Source organism: Leptonychotes weddellii, chromosome 5, assembly GCF_054177405.1.
Source record: "Leptonychotes weddellii isolate Sample4059 chromosome 5, ASM5417740v2, whole genome shotgun sequence".
Taxonomy (NCBI): Eukaryota; Metazoa; Chordata; class Mammalia; order Carnivora; family Phocidae; genus Leptonychotes; species Leptonychotes weddellii.
This window is the reverse complement of record NC_138373.1, coordinates 84,833,690-84,857,927: the sequence shown is the minus strand read 5'-3', so window position 1 is coordinate 84,857,927 and position 24,238 is coordinate 84,833,690. Positions and strand designations below refer to the sequence as shown.

Below are 24,238 nucleotides of genomic sequence, written 5' to 3'. Positions count from 1 at the left end.
TGACTCCAGTTCCTTCTCTCCCTTGGGAAAAACTCCTCAGTTGGAACTCTAGACTGGAGATTAAGTGAAAACCTTTCCCACGTCCCCCACAGGCACCTTCCCCCAACCCCCCCTTCCCCCTTGGACTGTGGTAAAGAGAGTGAAGCAGCAGGAGAAATGCTTCACACCCCCACTCTCCACCCCACTTCTAGGGATTAACCCTCAAGGAAGTTAGGAGAGAACTCTAACCATTTACTCCCTACCCCAAGCCTTTCACCCTCAAGAGTCTCAGTCTTGAGAGCTAGCCCTATCTAGTCTTCATTTTTTTCTGGAAGTCACCTTAGTGGTTAATAAAAGTCATCAACTTTCAGAGCTCACTTGACCATGCTAGTATTCCTTGATGGGGTACAATAAGTGCATAGTCCTTTACAACCTCCATTGCATAGGATTTTTAAAAATTAAAGAATAAAAAATATATCATTGTGTAAGTATATAAAAATTTACATGAGCAGAAAATACGTTTATTTGTGTTACTATTTTGTTGTCATTATATTTTTATTATTATGAACCTTTTCATAATATCTATATACTGCTATTGAATGAGACCCTCACTGGGTTTCTCTGGTAGGTTTTACTCTTTACAATCAAATTTGAATATTAAGAACTCTTACAACCAATAATAAGACCACCCATTTTTTAGAAAGAGCAAAAGTCTGAGTAGGCATTTTACCAAAGAAGACATAGAAATGGCTAAGAAGCACATGAAAAGTTGCTCAGTGTCATTCATCACTAAGAAAATGCAGATTAAAACTATAATGAGATACCAGTTCCCTCCCACTAGAGTAGTTATAATCAAAAAGACAGACAATACCAAGTATTGATGATGATATAGAGAAACTGGGACCTTAGTAACTCTGCTAGTGGGAATATAAAAATGGTTCAGCTAGTTTGGAAAAGTTTGGCAGTTTCTTAAAAAAGTAAACACGAACTTACCCTATGACTCAGCAAATCCAATCCTAGGAATTGGGTAGTCAAGAGAAATGAAAACACACGAAAACTTGTACAGGAATGTTCCATAGCAGGATTATTCATAACAGCCTAAAATTGGAAACAATCCAAATGTCCATCAACTGGATAAACGCACACAGAAGTATGATATATCCATACGAAGGAATACTATTGAGCAATACAATGGAGCAGGCCGCTAATACATGCTACAACGTGGAGGAACCTCAAAAACACTATGCTGCATGAAAGAAACCAGATCTCTTTTTGTTCAGTCTCTTTTAGCACTGCTCCAGTAGTGGGGACTGTAAAATAGAATAACCACACATCCTGCCTAGGAGAAGTAGCATGAACATATTCTTTTATTTTAAAAAGGGAAGGGGAGAGTGTCTTTTTTAAAAAGTGCCCTCGGGGATATACAGAAAAATCTTAAATACGTATAGACCTATTTTGTTGGTTGATTTAAAGGTTTGCTCTGTAACTTTGCATGTTGTATTTCCTCTGCCTGGAATATCTTTCCAAGTTTTCTTGGACTTTCTTAAAGACTCATGTCTAGCAAGGCTGGGAGCCATGTCCCATTCTGGGCCCTACCTTGGAAGCCATTTGCAGGTCAGTCACAGACAAGAAATTTAGGCCATCTAGGACAAAAGCCAAGCATCTTCTCTTGAATGGAGCTGGGGACAGGAAAAGAGGAAGTGCTGTGGGTCCAAACATAGAGCACCAAGGAGATCAAGATTCTAAATTCAAGCCTGCCCTCCTGATCATTGGTGTGTGGGTTGCGGGGAGAATATGCATAACATAGGGATGCCTGGGTGGCTTAGTCGGTTAAGCATCTGCCTTCGGCTCAGTTCATGATCCCAGGGTCCTAGGATTGAGCCCCGCATCAGACTCCCTACTTAGCAGGGAGCCTGCTTCTCCCTCTCCCTCTGCTGCTCCCCCTGCTTGTAGTCTCTCTCTCTCTCTCTGTGTCAAATAAACAAGAAATCTTAAAAAAAAAAGAATATGCATAACATATAATTTACCATTTTAACCATCTTTAAATGTACAATCCCTGGCATTAAGCACATTTACATTGTTGTGCACCCATCACCACCATCCATCTCCTGAACTTTCATTTTCCCAAAACGAAATTCTGTACCCATTAAAGAATTAAGTCCCTTTCCCCACCTCCCTCCAGTCTCCGGAAAGCACCATTCTTTCTGTCTCTGTGAAGTTGAATACTCTAGATACCTCACCTTGTATAAATGGAATCATACAATATTTGGCCCTTTATGACTGGCTTATTTCACCTAGCATAACATAATGTCTTCAAGGTTCATCCATGTTGCAGCATGTATCAGAATTTCCTTCGTTTTTAAGGCTGAATAATATTCCACTGTTTGTCCATCCCCCCATTGATGAACACTTGGTTTACTTCCACCTTTTGGCTATTGTAACTAATGCGGCTCTGAACATGGGTATACAGTCTCTGATTTCAATTATTTTGGGTACATACCCAGAAGTAGGTTTGCTGGGTCATGTGGTAATTCTGTATAATTTTGAGAGGAACTACCATACTGTTTTCTGTAGCAGCTGCACGATTGTACATTCTCACCAGCAATCAACAAGGCTTCTGATTCCTCCACATTCTTGCAAACATTTGTTATTTTCTAGTGTTTTATAATAGTCATCCTACTAGGTGTAAAGTGGTATCTCATTGTGGTTTTCATTTGCATTCAGGGGCTTTGAAGGTATGTTTGTCAAGACAAGAGGATGAAATGCTTTAATAAACACTGCATTAGCTTAATTTGTGAATTGTAAGTTTTTATAAGTTTGCCATGTGAATTTCTACTAGCACTTTTGCCCTGGGACCCAGCAAATTTAAGGCCTGTCCTATTTTTCTTGCAATACTTGAATAACATCAAAAAGAAGAGCTGACGGGATGCCTGGGTGGCTCAGTCGGTTGAGCGTCTGCCTTCGGCTCAGGTCATGATCTCAGGGTCCTGGGATCGAGTCCCGCATCGGGCTCCCTGCTCCGCGGGGAGCCTGCTACTCCCTCTGCCTCTGTCTCTCTCTCTGTCTCTCACGAATAAATAAATAAAATCTTAAAAAAAAAAGAAGAGCTGACAATGTTAGGGAAAGAAGTCCACGTTTAAACTCAAGTTGCTTTGATAATTTTCTGTGAGGAAACATTATGAAAAATAATGTGCAATGCAAATTTATTCACATTGAAACATGCTGATATGTTTTGAAAGATTTTCTCCAGTACATTAGTTTCTCTTTAAACTCCACATTTAAGTTACATTAAGAAGCTGAAATTAAGCTATAAAGATAACACTTATGGAGCCTTGAAATTGCTCTCTGAATTTTTTCCTCACAAATGTTACTCCTTGTTTCTTCTCTTAAAAAAACAAACAAATGTTTTTCTTACACATCACATCTAACGTACATCTTTCAGGTCTGATTTAAACTTTAGAAGTACACATTTGCCTATTTTTAAAATTATATGATAAATGACAAGACACATTTGAAAATCTCTAATCCAATTAGTTAACACATTGCATGTACGTTAACTTTTACTGCTAGATGCTGATAAAAATCTTCTGCCATTTCTGTACGTATATTTGAACTTCAAGATATTAATCAGGGGTTTTTTAACTATAATGTTCTTTTTGAAAATTTAGGTTTATACATGTTTGTGTATTTGAGAGTTTAGAAGTGACTACTACTTATTTTCTGAGTGAGGACTTTCTTGACCCCCAAGGCTGATAAAGGACTTCAACTTCCATCCCTATGCCTATTTAAATTCTTAGGGTAAATTAAACAACCTCACTGGTCTCATTTGATTAAATATTAAAAATATGTAAAATTCATTTATGTAATGTATCTCTTTTTTTCTTTCCTTCATGTATTGATGTTTATATGATATTTCATTTGGAGAAAATAGTTCTACTTCTAGAAATAATTTTAAGCAATTAATTTAGCAAAAATTATAGCACTCTTCATTCAGATAACGGCAGTATAAATGTTTACAAATTTACTTCAAGAATCAGTATGTTTTATGATACAGCATTTAGGAAAGCCAACATTTTCAGTCGCGATTTTAATTTTTTTTTCTTTAAATGATTTTTGTACCCAGCTCTCCTATCTGGTATGATGAAGTTTGTGATTTGGGGAGGAGAGATGTAGGGAGTCAGAGAAAGGGAGGGTAGAGCTGGAGAGAGAATGGTGGGCATAAGTTATCGCACTATTTTCCCAATGAGGTATGGGTGTCCCCATCTCCTAATCCATGCCTGCAGTAGAGAAGGTAAGATAGTTGGATCAAACTATACACTGTCCTATTCTACTAGCTCCTAAGTAATTGCTAGTATGTGCTGTCCTCCCTGTCTCCTGTGCCTTTATTTAGATTGCTTGGACACATAAAGGGGAGACCTGATCATAGATCCCAGTTCAAACAGAAAACTAAGCTTTGAACTAACCAAGAAAAAAGGGTCCCAAAGAACAGCTTCTATCTCACAACCATAGCCCCTCTTAAATGCCTCTTCATTCTTTGAATAATAAATATTTAGGATGCAGTGAGTAAATAGTGTATATCCGTTTATCAGAAAGAAGGCATTTCCTATTTGTCTTTTCCAAAACAATTAAGAGTATCTCTGTGCTTAAACTTTTGGTTCTATTGTCTTTTTAAAAGATATTAACTTTTTTTTCTAATAATCTTTATCCATTTTTTTTGGTTCAAAATTCCATATTGACTGATTCGTTTACTATTATGATTATGGCTACAGTAAGTATATTATGCTATATTTTGTTCCTATGCTGATAAGATTTTGAAATTCATTGTTTCTTTGTTCCTTTAAGTAAATGAAATAAATATAAATGGATGAATGGGAAGTTTTATCAACATCACCATTATGTCTTTTCTCTACTTCCTCAAGTAGTAAAAACATGTCATTTCCGTCCAGGTTTTTAAAATTTATTTCACATATAGTCACTACCATTATTAAAAATATACTAAATACATACTTAGAGATCTACATTTGTTAAAAATTAATGGTATTATTTTATGTAGTTCATTTCAGTCTTTATTCATCTCTACTTTTCTTGCCTTTAGGATTTTCTGAGAAAACATTAAATAGTAAATCCTTGCCTTCAAGGAGTTTAATAGTTAGTAAATGGTTTGAGGGACCAACCAGTAATAGATATTTTTGTCAGTGCATAATGCTTTCAATCCAAATACTCCATATGGCAGTTGGGCCCTAGGGTAGTAGCAACAGGAGAAGTTGTATTTTCAACAATTTGGGGGAAAATAATCTATTAAGGAAAAGTGGCAAGAATTTACCATCTCAAGGAAGAAATTATATAGTCTACCTTAAAATTAAAAGTCTCTTTTGTGAAACTTCTCCACCCCTTGCACTGAGAAGTACCAGCCACTAGCTTAGGATAGCTGAGTAAAAATGGCTATCTTTGGAAGAAAATACAATTGTATCTAACTGTGGGTTAAAAGCCAAGTTGTCCAAATACAACTGTACTATTTTCCCCCAAATTTGCAACAATTAATTAGCACAAGTTAAAATATCTGTTCTTTATCATCCCATCAGATTTTTGTTTTGACCCCACACTGTACCATTATAGCTCAACAGGAAGAATGCCTACTAATGAACTATCAACACACTGCCTGATAGTGCTTTGGTACATGTGGTACATTACAGGGAAAAGAAATACTGATTAGGTTTAAATAAGATAAATATAATTCAAGCTCATGCTGTTGTAGATACACTTCATCATAATCTTAATACTTTAAAAAAAAGTTTAATCAGCTATACTTTAGGGAAAACCCATGATGGAATGGTTCTAGCATTTTCGCTATCACAATATGAATTACAGGGAAGTCTCTCTGTGTGGCTTTTGGAAAAAAAAAGAAGAAGAAGAAAATACATGTGTTTTAGCTGTTATACAAGATAGTATAATGACTATATAAACAAATAAGAATATGTGATACATGAATACTTACATATTATATCTATGAAATAAAGACTATATAAATTATACTATTCATCCTGTTCTTCTGTTTCATTTTTCTTTTCCCCAGTTAATTTGTAGTCATTTATGTGCCCACTGTGCTATGAACTTGGTATCATTTTTTCCATCTTCATTTCCACAACTGTTACTTCAACTCAAGTTATCATTAAAATTATAGCTACCAAATGTTGATAACCTCATAACTGATACCTTGTCATATCTTTATTCTAGTTAAAACAATCACATATATTGCTTTCAAAAATTCAGTGACTTTCTCTGGCCTACATATTAAATTTAAACTCTTTGTCTTTATTTGAAGATCTTCTGTAAGGTGAACTAGCCTACAGACCCAGTGCTTCTTTACTCTTCCTGGGGTATGCACTCAATTAGGTCACTGTCCTTTCTCCCATTCCCTGTTCCACACCATCTTCTGTATTCCCTTTGCAAAAGCTACTTCATTCCTGCTCCTGTACCTTTAAATTGTTCTCCCTTCCTGGAATGCCACCTCCTTTTTTTACTTCCAGCTTAGCTACATCTCTTCTATGAAAAATCAGTTCACACTGACTCATTTCCTTTCCCTTCACACCCTTAAAAGTGGCATACAGTTATAGTACACTTATACTCTCATTGTTTTATGTTTATTAATCTTGACTTAGGGAAGAAACTATATTTATACATTGCTTGTAGCCTCCACTGTACATAGCATAGTCCAGAGTATATAGTAGGAAGTCAGCACATATATATTACCTAGTCAGTTTCTTACTTGGTATAATTAATTAATTAATAATTATAACTATTACTTATTGATAAAGCATTCTTTTCCATGTATTTTTCTGACTATTTTATACATAATATGTGATTTATTTCTCACAGCAACTCTATAAGGTCATTTTTTTTAATCCTGAATTTGCAGATTAAGGAATTGTGTGGCTCAGTTTAGTTGCCCAAGATGACTAGTTCAGAACTGGTATTAGAATTGAGGTTTACCTTACTTTTAACCATTCCAGTAGAAGTACACTAGAAGCAGGAAACCATGGGTCCTTGAAGGAGCTAAAGAGACAAAAAATGTGGGTTTATGGAACAATTTGAAACAAAAGTGAGTTACGCACATACCCACACACACTTATGTACACATAAGCACTGGGAGGACCCTAAGTAATCAATGGATAGATTCCAGCTTAATTTTATGTGATTGTTTTCTTAAAAAAAAAATCATTGTCTGAAGTAGGTGTAGGAATGAAGGAAGGGGAAGGGAATAGGAATGCAATATTTTAAGTAATATAAAGAGTGGAAAACCTAATGATCTGTGGAGTGGGGGAGTTTTAGAGATTAAAATAAACCCCTAACACAAGAGTTTCAAGATAAGAGTAAAGTTATTCTGCAAGACAAAACAGTTATTCTGTTAGTCTGGTTAACCTCATGAAGTGAGTGCTCTCTTTAAGCTTTAGCTTTTTATGTTTAGGATCTCCCAATTTGTTTCTGATGTTTAGGACAACCTAACTTTTTCAAAAAAGTACATTTATCATAACGCACCTTATATTTAACTCTGAGTTTATCCACAAACTTTTTTTTTTTTTTAAAGATTTATTTATTTATTTATTTGACAGAGAGAGACACAGCGAGAGAGGGAACACAAGCCGGGGGAGTGGGAGAGGGAGAAGAAGGCTTCCCCTTGAGCAGGGAGCCTGATGCAGGGCTCGATCCCAGGACCCTGGGATCATGACCTGAGCTGAAGGCAGACGCTTAATGACTGCGTCACCCAGGCGCCCCTATCCACAATCTTTTAAAGAAAAATGTTAGCCAGATTTTTGTTTAAAAAATTTGTATAGTTAAGATGCAGATACACACATAATTATAGGTGTGTCTATCATATGGAAGTGAGTTCTATAGTTCACAGGGTGCTTTTTACTTCCAGTGGCCTTCCAATTGCCACTACATTCCATGACCCTTCCCTCTCAACAAGATCAACCAGTGGTTCTGTGATTGTAGAACTCACTCAATACAAATAAGTATTGTTATTCTTTATTTTGCTTCAAGAGCATGTAATAAGTTAAATAAAATATCCATCATCCCTTGATTCCCTTGTTTTTAAAATTAGTCAGCACACACACATTAATCAGCACGCACATGCATAGATAAATGAACTTAATTTTTTAAAAGGTTGTGTTAAAATGAGTCCCAGCAACATTTTTTTTTCTTTTTGGCAAGTTGCCCACCCTTACGTAGTAGCCAGCTATGAGAAACACGGTCAGCTTCTTTAAAACTACTGAAATTTCCTTTTAACTTGCGAATTAGCTCAAATTAGGAACCAGAAGTATTAAAATTTCTCGTTTATTTTACCTGTGTAGACTTGAAGTGTGTTAGATTCTCTAAGATTTGAGACCTTTTTAATGCTTCTGTAATATAATGTAAATTTAAGGAACACATATATTTCACACAAAATAAAATGTATTAGAAATAGCTATTTCCTACTTCTAAACCTTGGTGAAGCAGGAGAAAGCCAAATATGAGGAATGGGATATGGGAGATAAGAGGAATGAAGAGCTACCCAATGTTAACCATATTCTGATGGACTAATACGCTTGTGACATTTTCATCATAAATTACTTTAAATCTCTATAGTCTTTAAAAGTAGCAGCAAAGTGGATGATAGCATACTGTTCTTGTAAAAATATTTAAATGAGTCCTTCTATTTTACAAATTTATTTTTTTCTACTCAAAAGCATCCCTTAGGACAGTTTAATTAAGATAAACCTTAATTTCATAATTAAAAAGATAAAAATAATGCATTTATTTGAATGAGGAAAGAATGTGTATGACATTTTTTATTCCAAGTGTATGCCATCTGCAACCTTTACATTCAATAAAGTGTTTCAGAGTATGTTTATGCTTGTATTTTCAATAGTAGTTCTTATACTTCTATGGAAGTTGTGGGTCTGTCTATAGAGATTGATATTTAAGCATTGAATCACCTTTTATGAGTGATTGGTCCATCTATTTAATTATCTAAATAACACAAATAGTCAATATTTTTTCAAATTATGAAATAATTCTTTAATAATCAAATTAAAATTTTGAATAATTATTTTGTTCACATTTTTCTTTTTACCTACAGATATTAAAATATCTTATGTCAATCTTTAGTAATTATGAAGCAATCTTATATTTAGTATATACTAAACCACTAATGGATTGTTAGCTTCTAGGAATAATACCCACTGAAATAATTTTTAAAGACAAGGATATAGTATATAATACAACATGAAATTTATAATATATAATATAGCTATATAGCCTATTTTTAAAATATTTTTAATTCAGTATATGTAATTCAGTACATGTATTTTACTGGACAAAATTTTAATTTGCAAAGTGTATCTTGGATATTAGTTATTTTCTCAGTAACTTCATAAACAGTTTAGGATGAGGATAAAAAAATACTACTTTTTCGAATTGTAGAAAATAATGCAAAGGTTTTTAACACAAGTGTGGGAAATGGATCAATTCTGATACTTAAAAAAAATGATAAACTCCCAGTCATTGTATTTGACATCATATCCCTTTACTCTAATTTATGCAATCTAAGACTTATGAATTAAATCTAATTTTTCTTTCTCACTAAAATAAAGAATATAATTATTCCAATGTGCACACACACACACACACACACAAACTTGGGGGGAAGTAACACTCATTATTGATAGTACAAATATACTCCTCTGGTGTTTCTTCATCTGGAATATATCTTTTGTTAGTTGTCATTAAAAAAACCCCATAATTTTATCAATAATTTTAATGATCTGATTCATTTAGACCATAGTATGTGGAAACTGTGAACAGTGTATGTGTATTTTCATGTAAATATATGCCTGCATTTAGTTTTCAATATTTCATTTCTAAAGAGACCCCACTTATCAGGGTCTCTGGCTTATCCTGAGCAGTTTTATCCTTTGAAATTTCTTTCAGAGAAAAATCAAGATAAGCTATGTCACAGTACTTTCCTTTGAGAGCTTTTTTATTTAGTATCAGTCTTTTTATTACAGAAGTTATAACTTGCATACGCACACACACATGCACAAATGTGTGTGTGTGTGCACACACACACACACACCTGTTAATTTCTTTTCTATCCAGATCTTAAAATTTTCGCAAACAGCTAAATGGAGATGAAAAGAGAATTAATTTAAACATTTGAATCTAAAGCAACCTCTTTGTTTAAGATACCATATCATATGACAATTATTATCAAAGTGAAATTTTCTTTTATTATTAAATTTATTTGTTGAAGAATTTTTTACTGGTTATTTAATAAGAATTACTATGTGGTGGCTTAGTGGAAGAGTGCATGTTTCAGACAGTATTCTTAAAACCCTAATCCTCAAGATAATTTCAGGTTTGTCTGTGTTTATATATCATGATGTAAAGTGGACTTCTGGCAAACATCCAGTTAATTTTTTCAATGTGGGTAGACTGACCAGATAATGTTCTTCAAATACTCTTTCATTCCCCCTCAATGGCTTTTAAGTATTTCTATACAACTAATGATTAGAAAAACAAAATTGTTACAGGTGCCCATTGCAACAAGTCAAAAAAAGGAGGTGTACTAAACTTAAACCAATATGGATACTAAGAAAATTACTTTGCATATGAAGTTGCATTCTTTTGTAACACACTGTGTACATTTTAAAATAGAGCAAAAAGAGGTCTTGACCAAATAATATGATGTGCTTGTCTTCCCTAGACATTGGGAAAGAGTAAAAATGAATGACTGTTATTTGTTTTGAGTCTCTGGACATCCTGAAGCTGAAATCCTTCATATGTGGTGTCTGTCATTTCTCTCCAGAGAATGAAGTCATGAAAGTTGAGGTGACAACTTCTTTCTTTAAATGTTCCAGAGCAGTAAACAAGAATACCCACAGGAAAACTACCACATCTGAATAGAGATACTTTGAGAGGTGCATTTATTTTATTACTGATGGTCTTTTTTCTCTCTGTCTCTCTCTGCCCTTTTCTTCTGTAGCAGTTATATGCTGCCCAGCTAGCTGCAATGCAGGTGTCTCCAGGAGGAAAACTGCCAGGCATACCCCAAGGCAACCTCGGTGCTGCTGTATCTCCTACCAGCATTCACACGGACAAGAGCACAAACAGCCCACCGCCCAAAAGCAAGGTACCCTTTTGACAAAGCTACATGTTTTGCCATTTAGAGTTTTCCTTTTCATTCAATGATATCTATTGAATGTCTGTTATGTGCCAGCAACTGGGTTAACCTCTGGGTCTTCAAGGAGATAAGAGTCTAGTGGGATTAATTAGGATCAATAACACACATACATTTAGCCATTCATTTATTCAACAGGCATGCATGGATAGCTATAGTAGGAAATGTGTGTGATACAAAGATTTAGATAGATATGTTATACTCAGGTAGCCTACAGTCTTATAAAATAGATACCCACATTCTATGATACAAAGTCTTACAGAGTTACAGGTAAGTGCAGTGGAAGTTATTGGGACAAAGATGTTACCTTCAATGAGAGATCCTGGGAGGGGTTTCCCAGAAAAGGGGCAACTGAAATACACCTTAAAATATATGAGTACATCCATGGCATATCAGTAACTGTTATAATGAAGTGCAGTATGGATATAAGTTTAGATATTCATCCAATGAGATTTTCATGAAAGATATGAAGATAATAATAGTGTTAGAAGTAAGACTATTTAGAAATAGTTTTATTTTGGGAACTAAGGAAGCTTTTTTTTTTTTTTTTTTTAATGAAGACGGACTCTCTGGGCTTTAAAGATTTATTTATTTATTTTAGAGAGAGAAAGAGAGCACGAGCAGGGGGAGGGGCAGAGGGAGAGAGAGAGAATCCTCAGGCAGACTCCCCGCTGATCATGGAGCCCTACACTGGGCTCAGTCCCAGGACCCTGAGATCATGATCTGAGCTGAAATCAAGAGTCGACCGCTTAACGGACTGAGCTACCCAAGCACCCCAAGGAAACATTTCTTGAGAGAACATGGAAAGGGATTGGCAGGGAGAGGATTCAAATAATTTGTTCTTCATCTTAGAAGAGAAAAGCAGAAAAATTTTAATTTGAAATGTTTTTGTGTTTGTAAGATCTTAAGATCTTAAATGATGATATATGAATATATTAAACTCTCTGTGAAAGAGGGCAGAAGAGTAACCATAAAGTATTTTTCCCTGAGGTTACTCAGGGAAATGTCAACACATATTTTCTATTAGAAAATATTAAGTAGAAAACTGACACAGTTAATTTATCCCCAAAGTAACAATGTCTTATCTTTTGCTGAATTACCTAGAAAATTATTTCTGTTCTCCCTTTCCCAAATGCTGTATTGGAAATATCTAAAGAGTAACAGGATAATAGTAGTCTCAACAGTTGAAAGGAATGCACAGAGAAAAAAAATTTAAAAAGTATTGAAAGAGAAAAAAACTCCCAAGAATTTATTTTTAACCCTGCTCTGTCCCCTGACAGATGCATTGCACAGTTAATGTATTAATTCAGAGGGTGAATTGGGAAAGAGAAGAGATCATTTGGGAGAGTATACTCCAGCATCCATCTCCCCAAAACTCTTGAGGCCTTTTCCGTGTTATTAAGAGGTAAATACATTTGAAAGTACAACCTAACCTGGACAAAGAACTTAGACCGTGATTCACCAGGAATATGTGCAAATATGTAGTTCAAATTATTGTCCCCACTGCTGGGATATTATGAAATGTACAAACTCACTTTTTAAGATCGATTTCAGCCGTGTAATGGACCTCACATGTTCTGTGCTTAGTGTACACCAAAGATCTGGTCTGCTTTTCTTTATTATCACAGTAGAACATAGTTTTTAAAACTTGGTAATAATTATAACATTTGTTAAATAAAATTTGGTTTTAAAGCAGTGATATTTTGGGGTCTTCATGGACCCACATGTAATGTATTGCATGTACAGGCTAATTTTGAGTAAAGTAAATAGCTGTAGCAGCATTAGTCACTGTCACACACAAATAATTCTGTGAGGTATTATTCTCTGGTTTTTTTTTTTAACCTTGATTTATGAATGTGATTTCACATCATGTTTCATAATGATGCTTTGCATTAGGACATTTCATTTTATGATTTTAGAGTATATACTTTACTTGTAAGTAACTAATGGGATTTTTTCCTTACCTCTCGAATAACTTCTTATCATTAGTATCTTCTCCCCAAATTACTCAAATAATCATGAAGCTTTTGATGTCAATCAGCCATTTATAAGTCTATTCATTCATTCATTCATTCATTCATCCATTCAAAGGTTTACTGAGCAGTTGCCACAGTGATACTTTTCTTAGTTAACTATGGCAAATGCCCAAGTGTTTGCAGGTTCGCTTTGCCAAGACTGGCACCCTGCTTTATGAGTTCTATGGCTCTAGGTCATAGAACCCTATAGACTAAGTGCAGAGCAGACAGGTTTTCTACCTCAGTGGGAATCTTCTTCCATTTTCTATAGTCTCATATACCTCCATTTTTCGGTACTAGTGAAGAAGTGAATTATGTTTCTATACCTATGATTATACATGATTTTAAAGCATATTTTATAGTTTGTCTTTAAAATTCAGTAACTTTTTCAAAATTAGCCTTCATGAATTTTCTATCATGTAAAGTTTAAGAAAGTTGTAGGTGTTGTGTTTCTTCCCATTTGCAGTTGGGTAAAATGAATAAAAAGTTTGACCAACAATAAAGTGCCTCTTTTTAGGTAGTAACACAATTTAATAAAAATATGTTCCTTTGCTCAGTGTCCACTATCATACTGTCTACAACCCCTCTTATTGTCAGAAAAGATGTCTTAAATGTGCTTGTGTTTTAGCTCAGCGGTAAAGTTTAGCACATTAAAAATAGACCAATAAATATTACTCTTGTCATTTTAATGAAGAACATGTCCAAAAAGACAGTAAATAAGGAGGACCCATTTCAATACATGAATTTAGCTCCTTGTAGCCTGAAACTGACATTTATACATGGCATTATAAACATTTTCACTTCACAAAGCTACTTTACTTCTATGAAATAGCTATCCTTTGTTGTTATATTTTTAAACAATCAATTCTTAGTGTCCTGGGGTATTTTCTGTGTGTTTTATTGGTGAATTTTCATGTCTATTTTACTGTAAAATAGAATTATTTTATCAGTGGGCTTTGTGTGACTGCATACCTACCTGGCGTAAACCAAACTGATGGTTTACGTTTAAGATCTATTTATTGTTTGGAGCATTGGAATTGTCAGCCACATCCAGGTGATGATGTAAGGAAAATGATCTTATTGGCAGCTGTCAGAAATCAGTCATGTTCTCTGGGTTTTATTGCCTGCCCTTCTTCCTAGGTGTGCATTTGCCTTTGACTCACAACTCTAGAGAAGGACACAAACAAAACTTATTTGCAATTTGCAAAAAAATGGAAGGGGGGAGTCAAAAGGAGGGGGCTCCAAAAGACTGTAAAATTGTACAGCATGAGTCCTCTGATACATGCTGTTTTCAATCTGCTGTGTGCCAGTTGGAGGCTTGGGGAGTGTGTGCACGCACGAGAAAGGATAATGCTGAGAAATGATAGAGTGGCTGTGACCTCCAAGCTCAGCCTGGAAATCCAAGACATTGATTTCACTTAGCATTCCTGCTGAGAAATCTGGCGGAGTTCAGTTGTAATAAAAGAACAAGATTCTGTTCTAATGGTAATGGCGTATGACAGACATATCACTTTGTCTGTCCTCAGCACTGCAGAGAGGAGAATTGGAGAAAGGTCATCTGACCTGCCTGTGGTGTTGTACGAGTGCTGTACTGAGCTTTGAACTGCCGCCTAGGAACATAATTATTTATAATATTAAATGATAAAGAAACCTTTAGAGGGTTTACAGTGAACCTCTAAAAACGGCAAACAGGAATTCTGTTCCGTAAATATGAAGACACAAAAAGAAGTCTGGTCTCTTCAAAATCTGCATTGGAGAATATGGGTAGCGTTGCATGTTGAGTGATATGTCCTTGAACTTACTGCTTATGAACTATTTTCATTAATACCTAACATATTGTCATTGGTTAATCTTTCTTTCTTTCTTTTTTAATGCCTTAATTTTATTAGGAAAAAGCCAAGAATCTGTTTTGCCAACGATTAGAATATTAAGGTCATCAGCAGGTTTTTAAAATTTCTCAGGTGTCACATAAAACCCTTTTTAATACATGTACACTTGTCTCTTTAAAAATTAGTTAGTTTTTCCCCCTCTGGATTCTACTCCAGGACCATTCTTTTCACTAACCAACAAAAAGAAATATATTTCGCTCTTCAGAGATATTATCGTAGCTCCTGTGTGTCCTCACAGCTAGTTTATTGCTGAACATTGGTAAATAACTTTGAATGAAAGTATGAAATCATGAACTTTTGTGTATAAGTGATCTTGTCTAAAGGGAACATTAGAAATACTAACTCTCATATTAAGGGAAATTATTTAGTTAAGGTATTGTTTAGCTGTATTGGTCCTTAAATCTCATATACAGTATTGCTGCTCTGAATCTGTTTAAATTCCTCAACAAATGTTTAAATTGATTTGTTTATTAAAAACAAATAAATAAGTAAATTGATTTGTTTATAGTTTAGCGTTTTGCCACAGGATGGATTAATGTATTAGTGACTTTCTATTTCCCACCAACATATTTCCTTATTTATAAATGACTTCCTGAATTATTTGTTGCAGTCTTTTAAAAACCTAGATAGCCTTCTTTGTGATATAACTAATCTCTTGATAACATTTGTTTTGTAAGAATAAATTATTCCTTTAAGAAAATAATAGAATCAAGGTCAGCCTTAAAACAGTTACCTTAGGAGGAAGAACAGTTTTCCTCAATTTCAGACACCACTCACACAACTGTTGGTAAGGAATAGACTTATAATCCCATGTCACCGAGGAATTCTCATATGTCGTAGATGTGCTGACCATCTGAACTATACATTTTAAGTGATTTGCCATTGGGAAAGTAGCCACCTCTTGAAAAAATTATAAGAGCAACTTGTAAGTACTATTAAATGTCTCTTGGCATTTGGTGAAAACTTGTGTATTGCCTCCAACAACCAAGAGTAGTTAGTTTAAAAAGCTGATGACAAGGGAGTATTCCTAGGTGCTTTTCTTTTACTTTTGCTCTGACCCTAGTCATACTTCTCGGTCACAGTTGTGTCTCTATCAATGACAGCAGCACATAGATTGTCCAAATCAATTCTTTTTGTTCTTTTCAAATAACTCTAGCAGCGATGTTCCCATTTGCTCAGCAGTAGCACCTGGGAGTTATGACAAGGGAAAGAAATATTCCCAACAAGCCAAAAACAGCCCTAGCCAGCTGATCAGACACAACAATCAGATTCTTTCAGCTGCAATATCCTTATAAATATTGCTTCGAGTTCAGAAGCAAGAAGTGGAACTATATTGTTATCAGATCATATTTCATGAGTGTAGCAATGAAGATCTTTTCTGATTTGGCGACCAGGTGCTTCTGATAATAATGTCAGACTTGCCCATGACTCTTACTAGGGCACCTATTTTTTGCTGTAATGGTACCAATCACGTAGTTCCATGCTATCAAATAAGCATTACGTCGGTACACACTCATCTGCAGGGTAGAATTTTGTAGCTTAATACTATGAGTCACAACCTGTGGTTCACATACAAGATTATTTAGCATTATGTTGGAAGCATGAAAAATCAGAGGATAATCATGTTTCATCTTAATTAAAAATTAGTTCTAACAGGAGAGTTGGGAAATAAAGCTTTTTGCTAACTTTGAGATAGTGTTCTGCAATGCCAATTGAGGGGAAGGGCTGAATACAAAAGTACACATGCAGTGTAAGCACAATCAAGTTGAACTACCACCAACACAAACTATATGATAAAAACATTCTTTAAAAGATAAAGCACAAGAAATCAAAGAGATTTCATAAGTTTTAAATGACCCAGGAAATGCTAAGGCCTTCACTAGGAGTATGTCCATAATGAAAAGTTTGAAAAGCACTGTTCAATGTAAGTATAACTTCATTGAGCGTCTTCCACATTTTATCTGGCCACAAAAAATTTTGAGTAGTAATAGTAGTTGCTAGAGATGTCGTTTCCAATATGCACAAGTTCCTAGAATATTAGTATTTGACTTATTCTTAGACCTTTTCAGGTCAAGATCACAAATAATCATTCTTGGCTACACTGGGCTGGAATTGGCCTCTGAGTGTGGTATCTCTAAATAATCCAGAGTACTTAAATAGTTATTAATAAGAGAGGAACTACCATTCCTCTACAAATGTAACATCAAATAAAATCACTGATCCATTGTGAAACTGTTGGACTTGGTACTTTTTACAGATTTTATTTATCTTAAAACTTCAGTACAGAGGGGGATGTTAGCCTCAGCTAATTATAACCACATTCAAATTGCCCATTTTCTATTCTTATGCTTTAAACACTGTCTGGCATACCAATTAAATGCTAGAATCTCCCCGATACCTTGCTCTGTACATCTGCTTTGTGCTTTATTGAATAGCTGTTGAATACCCCCCCCTCTCCGGTATGTCAATATCTGTGAAATAACCATTTTGTGAGCCTTCGAGGTGTGATATAGATGTGTCATACTCAAGAGGTGAATTCATTTGAGCAGAATCACCCCATAATGTTAAACTGGAAGTGTACCCATTATCATTATCATCATTTCCTGGGTGGGACATATATACAGTGAATATAACATAGTGGCCCTGTCATTTTAAATAAAATAGTTTTCTTTTTGCGGTCCCATGTTGCTAAACTGAAGTATGTTAAATGAAGTGTTATCAACAGAACCCCTGTGATGAGCCTCCTCCTTTCCTTTTCATCTGTATTCAGTAGACAAGAATCTCAAACAGCTAGGTACTTAAACAGAGGCCTTTCTGGACACAGTGGTATGAAATGTCCAAGAATATATCACCAGGTCATTTGGTGATATATTCTTATGACTCAGGAAAAGAGGGGTTGGTCACATTTGTAAGATAAAGACAGTAAAAATCATAAAACAAAGAGACCAGTCATAATCATGGCGTGTTTTCTTTTTAAAGGCAAAATAGAAGGATTTAGGCAGTGTTCTCTGAATTCTACTGGCCTAGCCTGTGTTCCCCAGTATGCTGAGTTTGTTTTGACAGGAACCTGTCTTGAACACAGCAGCCAGCTCTGATGAGCCATGTCAAAGCTCTTTTTTTTTTTTTTTAAAGATTTTATTTATTTATTTGACAGAGAAAGACACAGCGAGAGAGGGAACACAAACGGGGAGTGGGAGAGGGAGAAGCAGACTCCCTGCCGAGCAGGGAGCCCGATGCGGGACTCGATCCCGGGACTCCAGGATCATGACCTGAGCCGAAGGCAGTCGCTTAACCAGCTGAGCCACCCAGGCACCCCATGTCAAAGCTCTTTAATAATGCAAACCATGGGCAAAGCAAGAGGATGTTGCACACGTGCAGACACAGGAAGATCCACAGAATCACATTTTCTCAATGAAAGTTGCCCTCTAAACTAGATCCAGCCCAAAGAAGATTTACCATAAAATATTTCCTGGGTTTTCTTCAGATTACGGCATTTTAATTTTAAAACCAGGCAGTTAGAACCTAAATAATATAGGTAGGGAGGAAAAACAGCAATATGAAAGGATGTCTCTGTGTAGGAGGAGGATCTAGTTTAATGTCAGTGAGCATCATGGTTAGAAAGGATAAGTCATCACTCTGTCAGAGACTGAGGAAGCAAAAGCACACGTCTGTAGTTACCTTTCTTTTGAGGAAAGCATTTATAATTTCAGCTTCTTAAAATGTACTTCAAATCCGCTCAAATGCTTTATTTTCTATCCTAAGGAAATGATCAGTGCCTCATTTGAGCTGATTATTGACCCCTTTCCATCCCTCTAGGCCCTACATGTGCTGGAAGTGTTTGAATGGAGAATTGAGAAAAGAAACCATGCAGGACTCCTCTAGCCCTCAGATTTGATTCTCTTTTTATTTAATCATATATATCTGTTTACGCATCTTTCTTATTCATAAACAGGAAGAATTTTAATGGTCTCTCTCGCAGAGATGCACCGAAGTATAGATATGTTTTTAAAATGACAACAAATATCAATGTCCTATTTAGATTGATGGAAAATAGCATAAATACATATTCATTAGTTATATTTTTTCAATAGGTTTTTCTTCTCTAGAGGGAACAAAGCATTCTACAGTATTTATAAACATTACAAAATGGAGAGTGGAAAGAAAACACAGTAATTAGATGTTGATGTAAGAGTCAAAAAAATTAAAGAGATGTACCGTTCTAAGCTGAAGACAAGTTCAAAACCCAACGTATTCAAAAGTGTCATTTATCTAACAAAATGTATCAGACATTTTATTTATAGGCGTGTAGAAGCTTAAGTAAGAATGAAACCCAGAAAGTATTCGGTCCAACATGTAACAACTGCCTCACGAGGTCACTTTCCTACCACCCCATGAGGTGACATTATTTTATTCTGCGTAACTCTTAATGTCACAGTACTCTTATTTAAATAGAATTGCAATCAGCTTTCCAGGATTTCAGCTTGTGGTTTCACTGAATGACAATTATATTTGTTAGTACTCTTTCAGTTGCAAGTAATAGAAAACCCAACCCCAACTGGATCAAGTAGAAAGGAAATGTACTCACTCATATTAAAAAGAAAAATTATTCTGACTTCAGGCCTGGTTTAATCAGGAGCCCAAACAATATCTCATGGAAGTGTTTCCTATCTCTTAGCTCTGTTCTTTTCTCATTCTTAAAGGACTGCTCCTTTTCAGGGTTTTATAGCACCGTATGCTTACATCTATCATTCACGGATTCAACAAGTATTAATTCATGCCTGTCGTGTGTCAAGTTCAATTCAAGGCAGTAGAACTACCTCCTATAGCTATCTACAAAACAGTTTGTCCTCTTAAGATCTTACAGTCTAAGAGGAAGAGACAAAATGGGAGCAGTTAAACAAATAGATAATTTTAACATATATTGCTAAGTGCTGTGAAGAAAATAAAACATAGTATAAGATAAAATTCCTGGGGGTAAGCAAGGAAATCTTGAGACAGAGATATAAAGCAAATCTTGTCTGAGACCTAAATCATGAAAAGAAAAGTACTTGCAAAGATCTGGGGAAAAGCTATTCTAAATAGGAGGAACAGCAGTTGCAAAGACCTTAATATGTGAGTGAGGTTGATAAATTCAGGGCTTGGAAAATAGGCTGGAGTAGCTAGAATGCAGTGAACATGAGGGAGAATGATAAGAAATGAGGTTGAGAATGAAAAAGACCAGATCACATAGGACTCCTTGGTAAGGAGTTTAAACTATATTCTAAGTGCATTCAATTTAGAGAGAAATGACCATACCATTTATTAATCTGTAAATTGAAATTACCTACTCATTGTCTTCCTTTCTTAGGGCATTATGTTTTTCAGGCGAGGGAAATTTTTTTCTTTTATCCCTTGGGCCAATTCATTAATAGTTTAAGCATCTCTACAGTACTTCCCTAGAAATACTGAGGAATTTGAGCCTTAATGACATATATTGAACCTTGCCATTGGAGAGACAAGACACTTTAATTTGACGAGTGTCTGTTAATTGTCTGTGATGTGTCAGTCAGAGTCCTAGGACCTGAGGATACTGGCACGTAGTGTGGTCAGATCTCTGCCCTCATGGAGCACGGAGTATATAGTGAAGTATGTGGTCATGGATATGGATGGAAAAAGACAATCATGTATAGACTATTAAAAGCAGCAAGTGAGTGCCAGGAGTGTAGATTTAACCTAAAATATTTCCTGGGTTTTCTTCAGATTCACTTACTTCATCAGGCTTTTTTCATTAGTAATGTGAGAAAACACACACCCTTAATAGTGCCTGTCACCACCTATATGAAGCAAATTGCAAGGTTGAGTTTTTGGAGTGATATTTTGGTACTAACACTAACACATGAGCATTGATTCAAATGTAGTCACCTTAAAAATTATAATTACTATTTACTAGTGATCATAAGAGTTTTGGAACTCTTATTTTACTTATTTACTTTTGATCACGTTAATAAGCCACATAGGAAAACAGACCCTAATTTCTAATTAATCTGAATTTTGCTTTTGATATTTTAAAAATTTTTTGATTTTTACCCAAAACTTTATAATCCAGTATGATTTCAAGAGATCTGCCAAATGTAGCAGACTTTTAGCTAGCTTAAAAAAAAATCAGTGAAAAATGTGCTACAATCTTTCTGTGTATGTGCTACAGTCTTTTTTTTTTTTTAAGATTTTATTTATTTATTTGAGAGAGAGAGAATGAGAGACAGAGAGCATGAGAGAGAGGAGGGTCAGAGGGAGAAGCAGGCTCCCCGCTGAGCAGGGAGCCTGATGCGGGACTCGATCCCGGGACTCCAGGATCATGACCTGAGCCGAAGGCAGTCGCTCAACCAACTGAGCCACCCAGGCGCCCTGTGCTACAGTCTTAAAACAACTATAAATGAGTATTTTTAAATTATGAATAGCATTATTTTCATCATTAAGTCAAACCTGCGATCTCCTGAATTGAGTATTTTTGAGAGGACAACTGTCTTTGAAAATCTCTCTCTCTTTCCCTGTTTCCTTTCCTTCATCTCTCCCTCTTTCTTCCCATCTTCCTTCCTTCCTTCCTTCCTTTCTCTAGTCAAAAACTTCATTGATATCACACTTGTCAGGTAAACGTGCAATGCTGCCAACTTAAAAAAAAAATTCTGTAAAGTTTCCATAAAACTCCTATCAATAATGTGATTATTTTCTTAGTAAAAATTATTTTATGGTTTATTTAAGCATGTATATTTATAATGCACTTAAAATTCTATTTATTTTACTGATAGTGAGTTTATATACAAAGTTCTACTAATATCTGTATTATTAGATTATATTCTATAAAGTGAAATTCTGTTTTAGTTACACCTATTTTCCCATTTTTTCATGCACATATGATATGGAAGCAGCCCTAATTATACCTAACAAGAAATAGAGACTATTATAATCCAGAGCCTATCCAAAGAGTTATAAGATAATGAAATTCTCCATCATCATTTATATAGTTTCTCTTTACTGGCCATAATCAGCCAAAAAACATAGTTAGTCTTAATTACAGCTTTTTAAAGAAAGACCAGAAATTTTATGAATTGATTAGTATTACATGTGAAAAAAATGTCTTCAACAGATACACAATGAGTGGTATAATTCACATTGACCATGAATTATTGTTTAGGGTCTGCTTAATATGATCGGGGGAATTCATAAGCATGTATTCCTTACCTTATGTATCTTAAAGTGTGAGGACATAGGAGACACAGAATAGCATTCAAAATATAGAATAGCTCTTGTTTTTGGACTTAGGAAATAATTTTATGACTCTTTTTTACTTGAAAATATATTTGAAATTTTTTCTATATTGCATAAGAAGTTTTCTCACTGAAAATTTAATCTTAGAAATATTAAATTTAAAAAGTGCATTCTTACTTGCTCAGAGTATGGAGTATTGTTAAGAACTTGTTTAACTGAGTGCTGCTTAGAAAGAAGCATGCCTACAAATTCAAGTGTCTAAATGTCAAGAACAGCTAGCAGCTTCCCTTAACCTGAATCCTAAGGTATCCTAAAGTTCTCATGGGAAGAATGTGCCCCTTTCTAGTCCTGGACCTCCTTGTAGATAATATAATTGGATGCTTCTTAGAATTACACACCCCTCCTTATGAGCTGCATGACTTATGTTTGTAATATCCCACAGCTTTTAGCCCTTGACTTCTAACACCAGACTAGCTGATTCCATTGAGTGACTTTTTTAGAACCCAACAGTTAAAAACATACCCTTTATGGCTTTTGTTTTTCAAAAGAAGAAAGATGAGATCTCTAAATTTAGAAAAAAAATAAAGACCACAATTTTCATTTTACAGGTCTTACAATACCAAAATAATATGAAGGGGGAAATGTATACTCAAATAGATAAAAATGCATTTTCTCCCAAGCTGTTTGCCAATACCAGAAAATACTAAGAACTCTACAGTTTGGTAAAACCACAAAATATTTTTTTATTAAAACTCTGTTGTAGTTCTTTGCGAGACCAATTATCAGTACTGGGATTCTGTATGAGACTTTCATTTAAATTGGGCCTTCCCATAACCAAGGAATCTTATTTTTTCTAGTTCATTATATAATTTGAGCTGTTATGGTTTGTTGTACAATTTTGATGACTTTTGGCAGTGTAGATATTTCATAAATAGGAGAAAAAGAAATTGAACCCAAAAATAGAAAGGATGAAATACTGCAAAAATTTTTCTCTTTTGGTATTTCCAGTAGCACTTAAAATAGCATAAGAAAAATATTCTGTTGTGAAGTATGTATAAAAGCATCATGACAGCAATAGAAATGTCCTTAAATAAGTACAGATTTGTGTTTTCTGTACTTCTCCATGTAACTCTTTTGAGGATCAAAGTTTCATTTTAAGTCAGCAGGAGCTCAATATTCAGGTCAATCCTATATAAATACAGGGCAAGACAAGAATTTTGGGTCAGCTGATGGAATTTTTAGTGCCAGTTTTCGTGTAAATACTGCTGTCATTTATCTAAAAAAATGATAATTCTGATCCAATTTTAAGAGAACCACTGGGTAACGTTTGGTTTTGCTTGGATTTTTTCAATTAGCTTTCCTAGAGTTTCACTGAACTAGAATTCTGGTCTGTTATATATGGGACTATAATTTATGGACTTGCAATAAAATAATTGGAGAAAAATCAATTTCATGAGATTGATCATATTAGATACACTTCCTTCATCCATTGAATTTTAAGTGGCTGGCCCATAATATCCGCTCAATAAATGTTTACTAGATTACATGTTTATATTACACAACTCGATCTTAATAATATAAATTTAAACCATAGTTGTCACTGTTTGTGATGTAGTTTTCACTATGTCTATTTTTGCAGTTAAATTATTAATACGACAGGATCTAAGAGAATGTGTCTGTGTAAGGATTTTTTTTTAATTCAGAAATATGTCTTTTAGCTATTGTCAAGTGAACTTTTGGGCCTTTTGGTGTAACCATATTATTTTCTAGAATTCTTGGCATATATAAAATAATGGAAATTTAATGAGATAAAAAGAAATATTTAAGAAAGGTTTTGTGAGATATTTTCAAAATGTACTTGAATCCTATTTTAAAAAACAAGATGCACTTAC

General features: G+C 34.8%; 1 protein-coding gene across 17 annotated transcripts in view; it reads left to right on the top strand.

Moving 5' to 3' along the window:
* SOX5 (SRY-box transcription factor 5) overlaps positions 1–24,238 on the top strand; it is a 993,366-nt gene that overhangs the window by 905,067 nt on the left and 64,061 nt on the right. For all 17 annotated transcript variants that reach the window (XM_081821346.1, XM_081821353.1, XM_081821350.1 and 14 more), the window contains one exon: positions 11,003–11,149. In XM_081821346.1, coding sequence (XP_081677472.1) covers positions 11,003–11,149 — 147 coding nt within the window. The remainder of the gene's footprint in view (positions 1–11,002; positions 11,150–24,238) is intronic.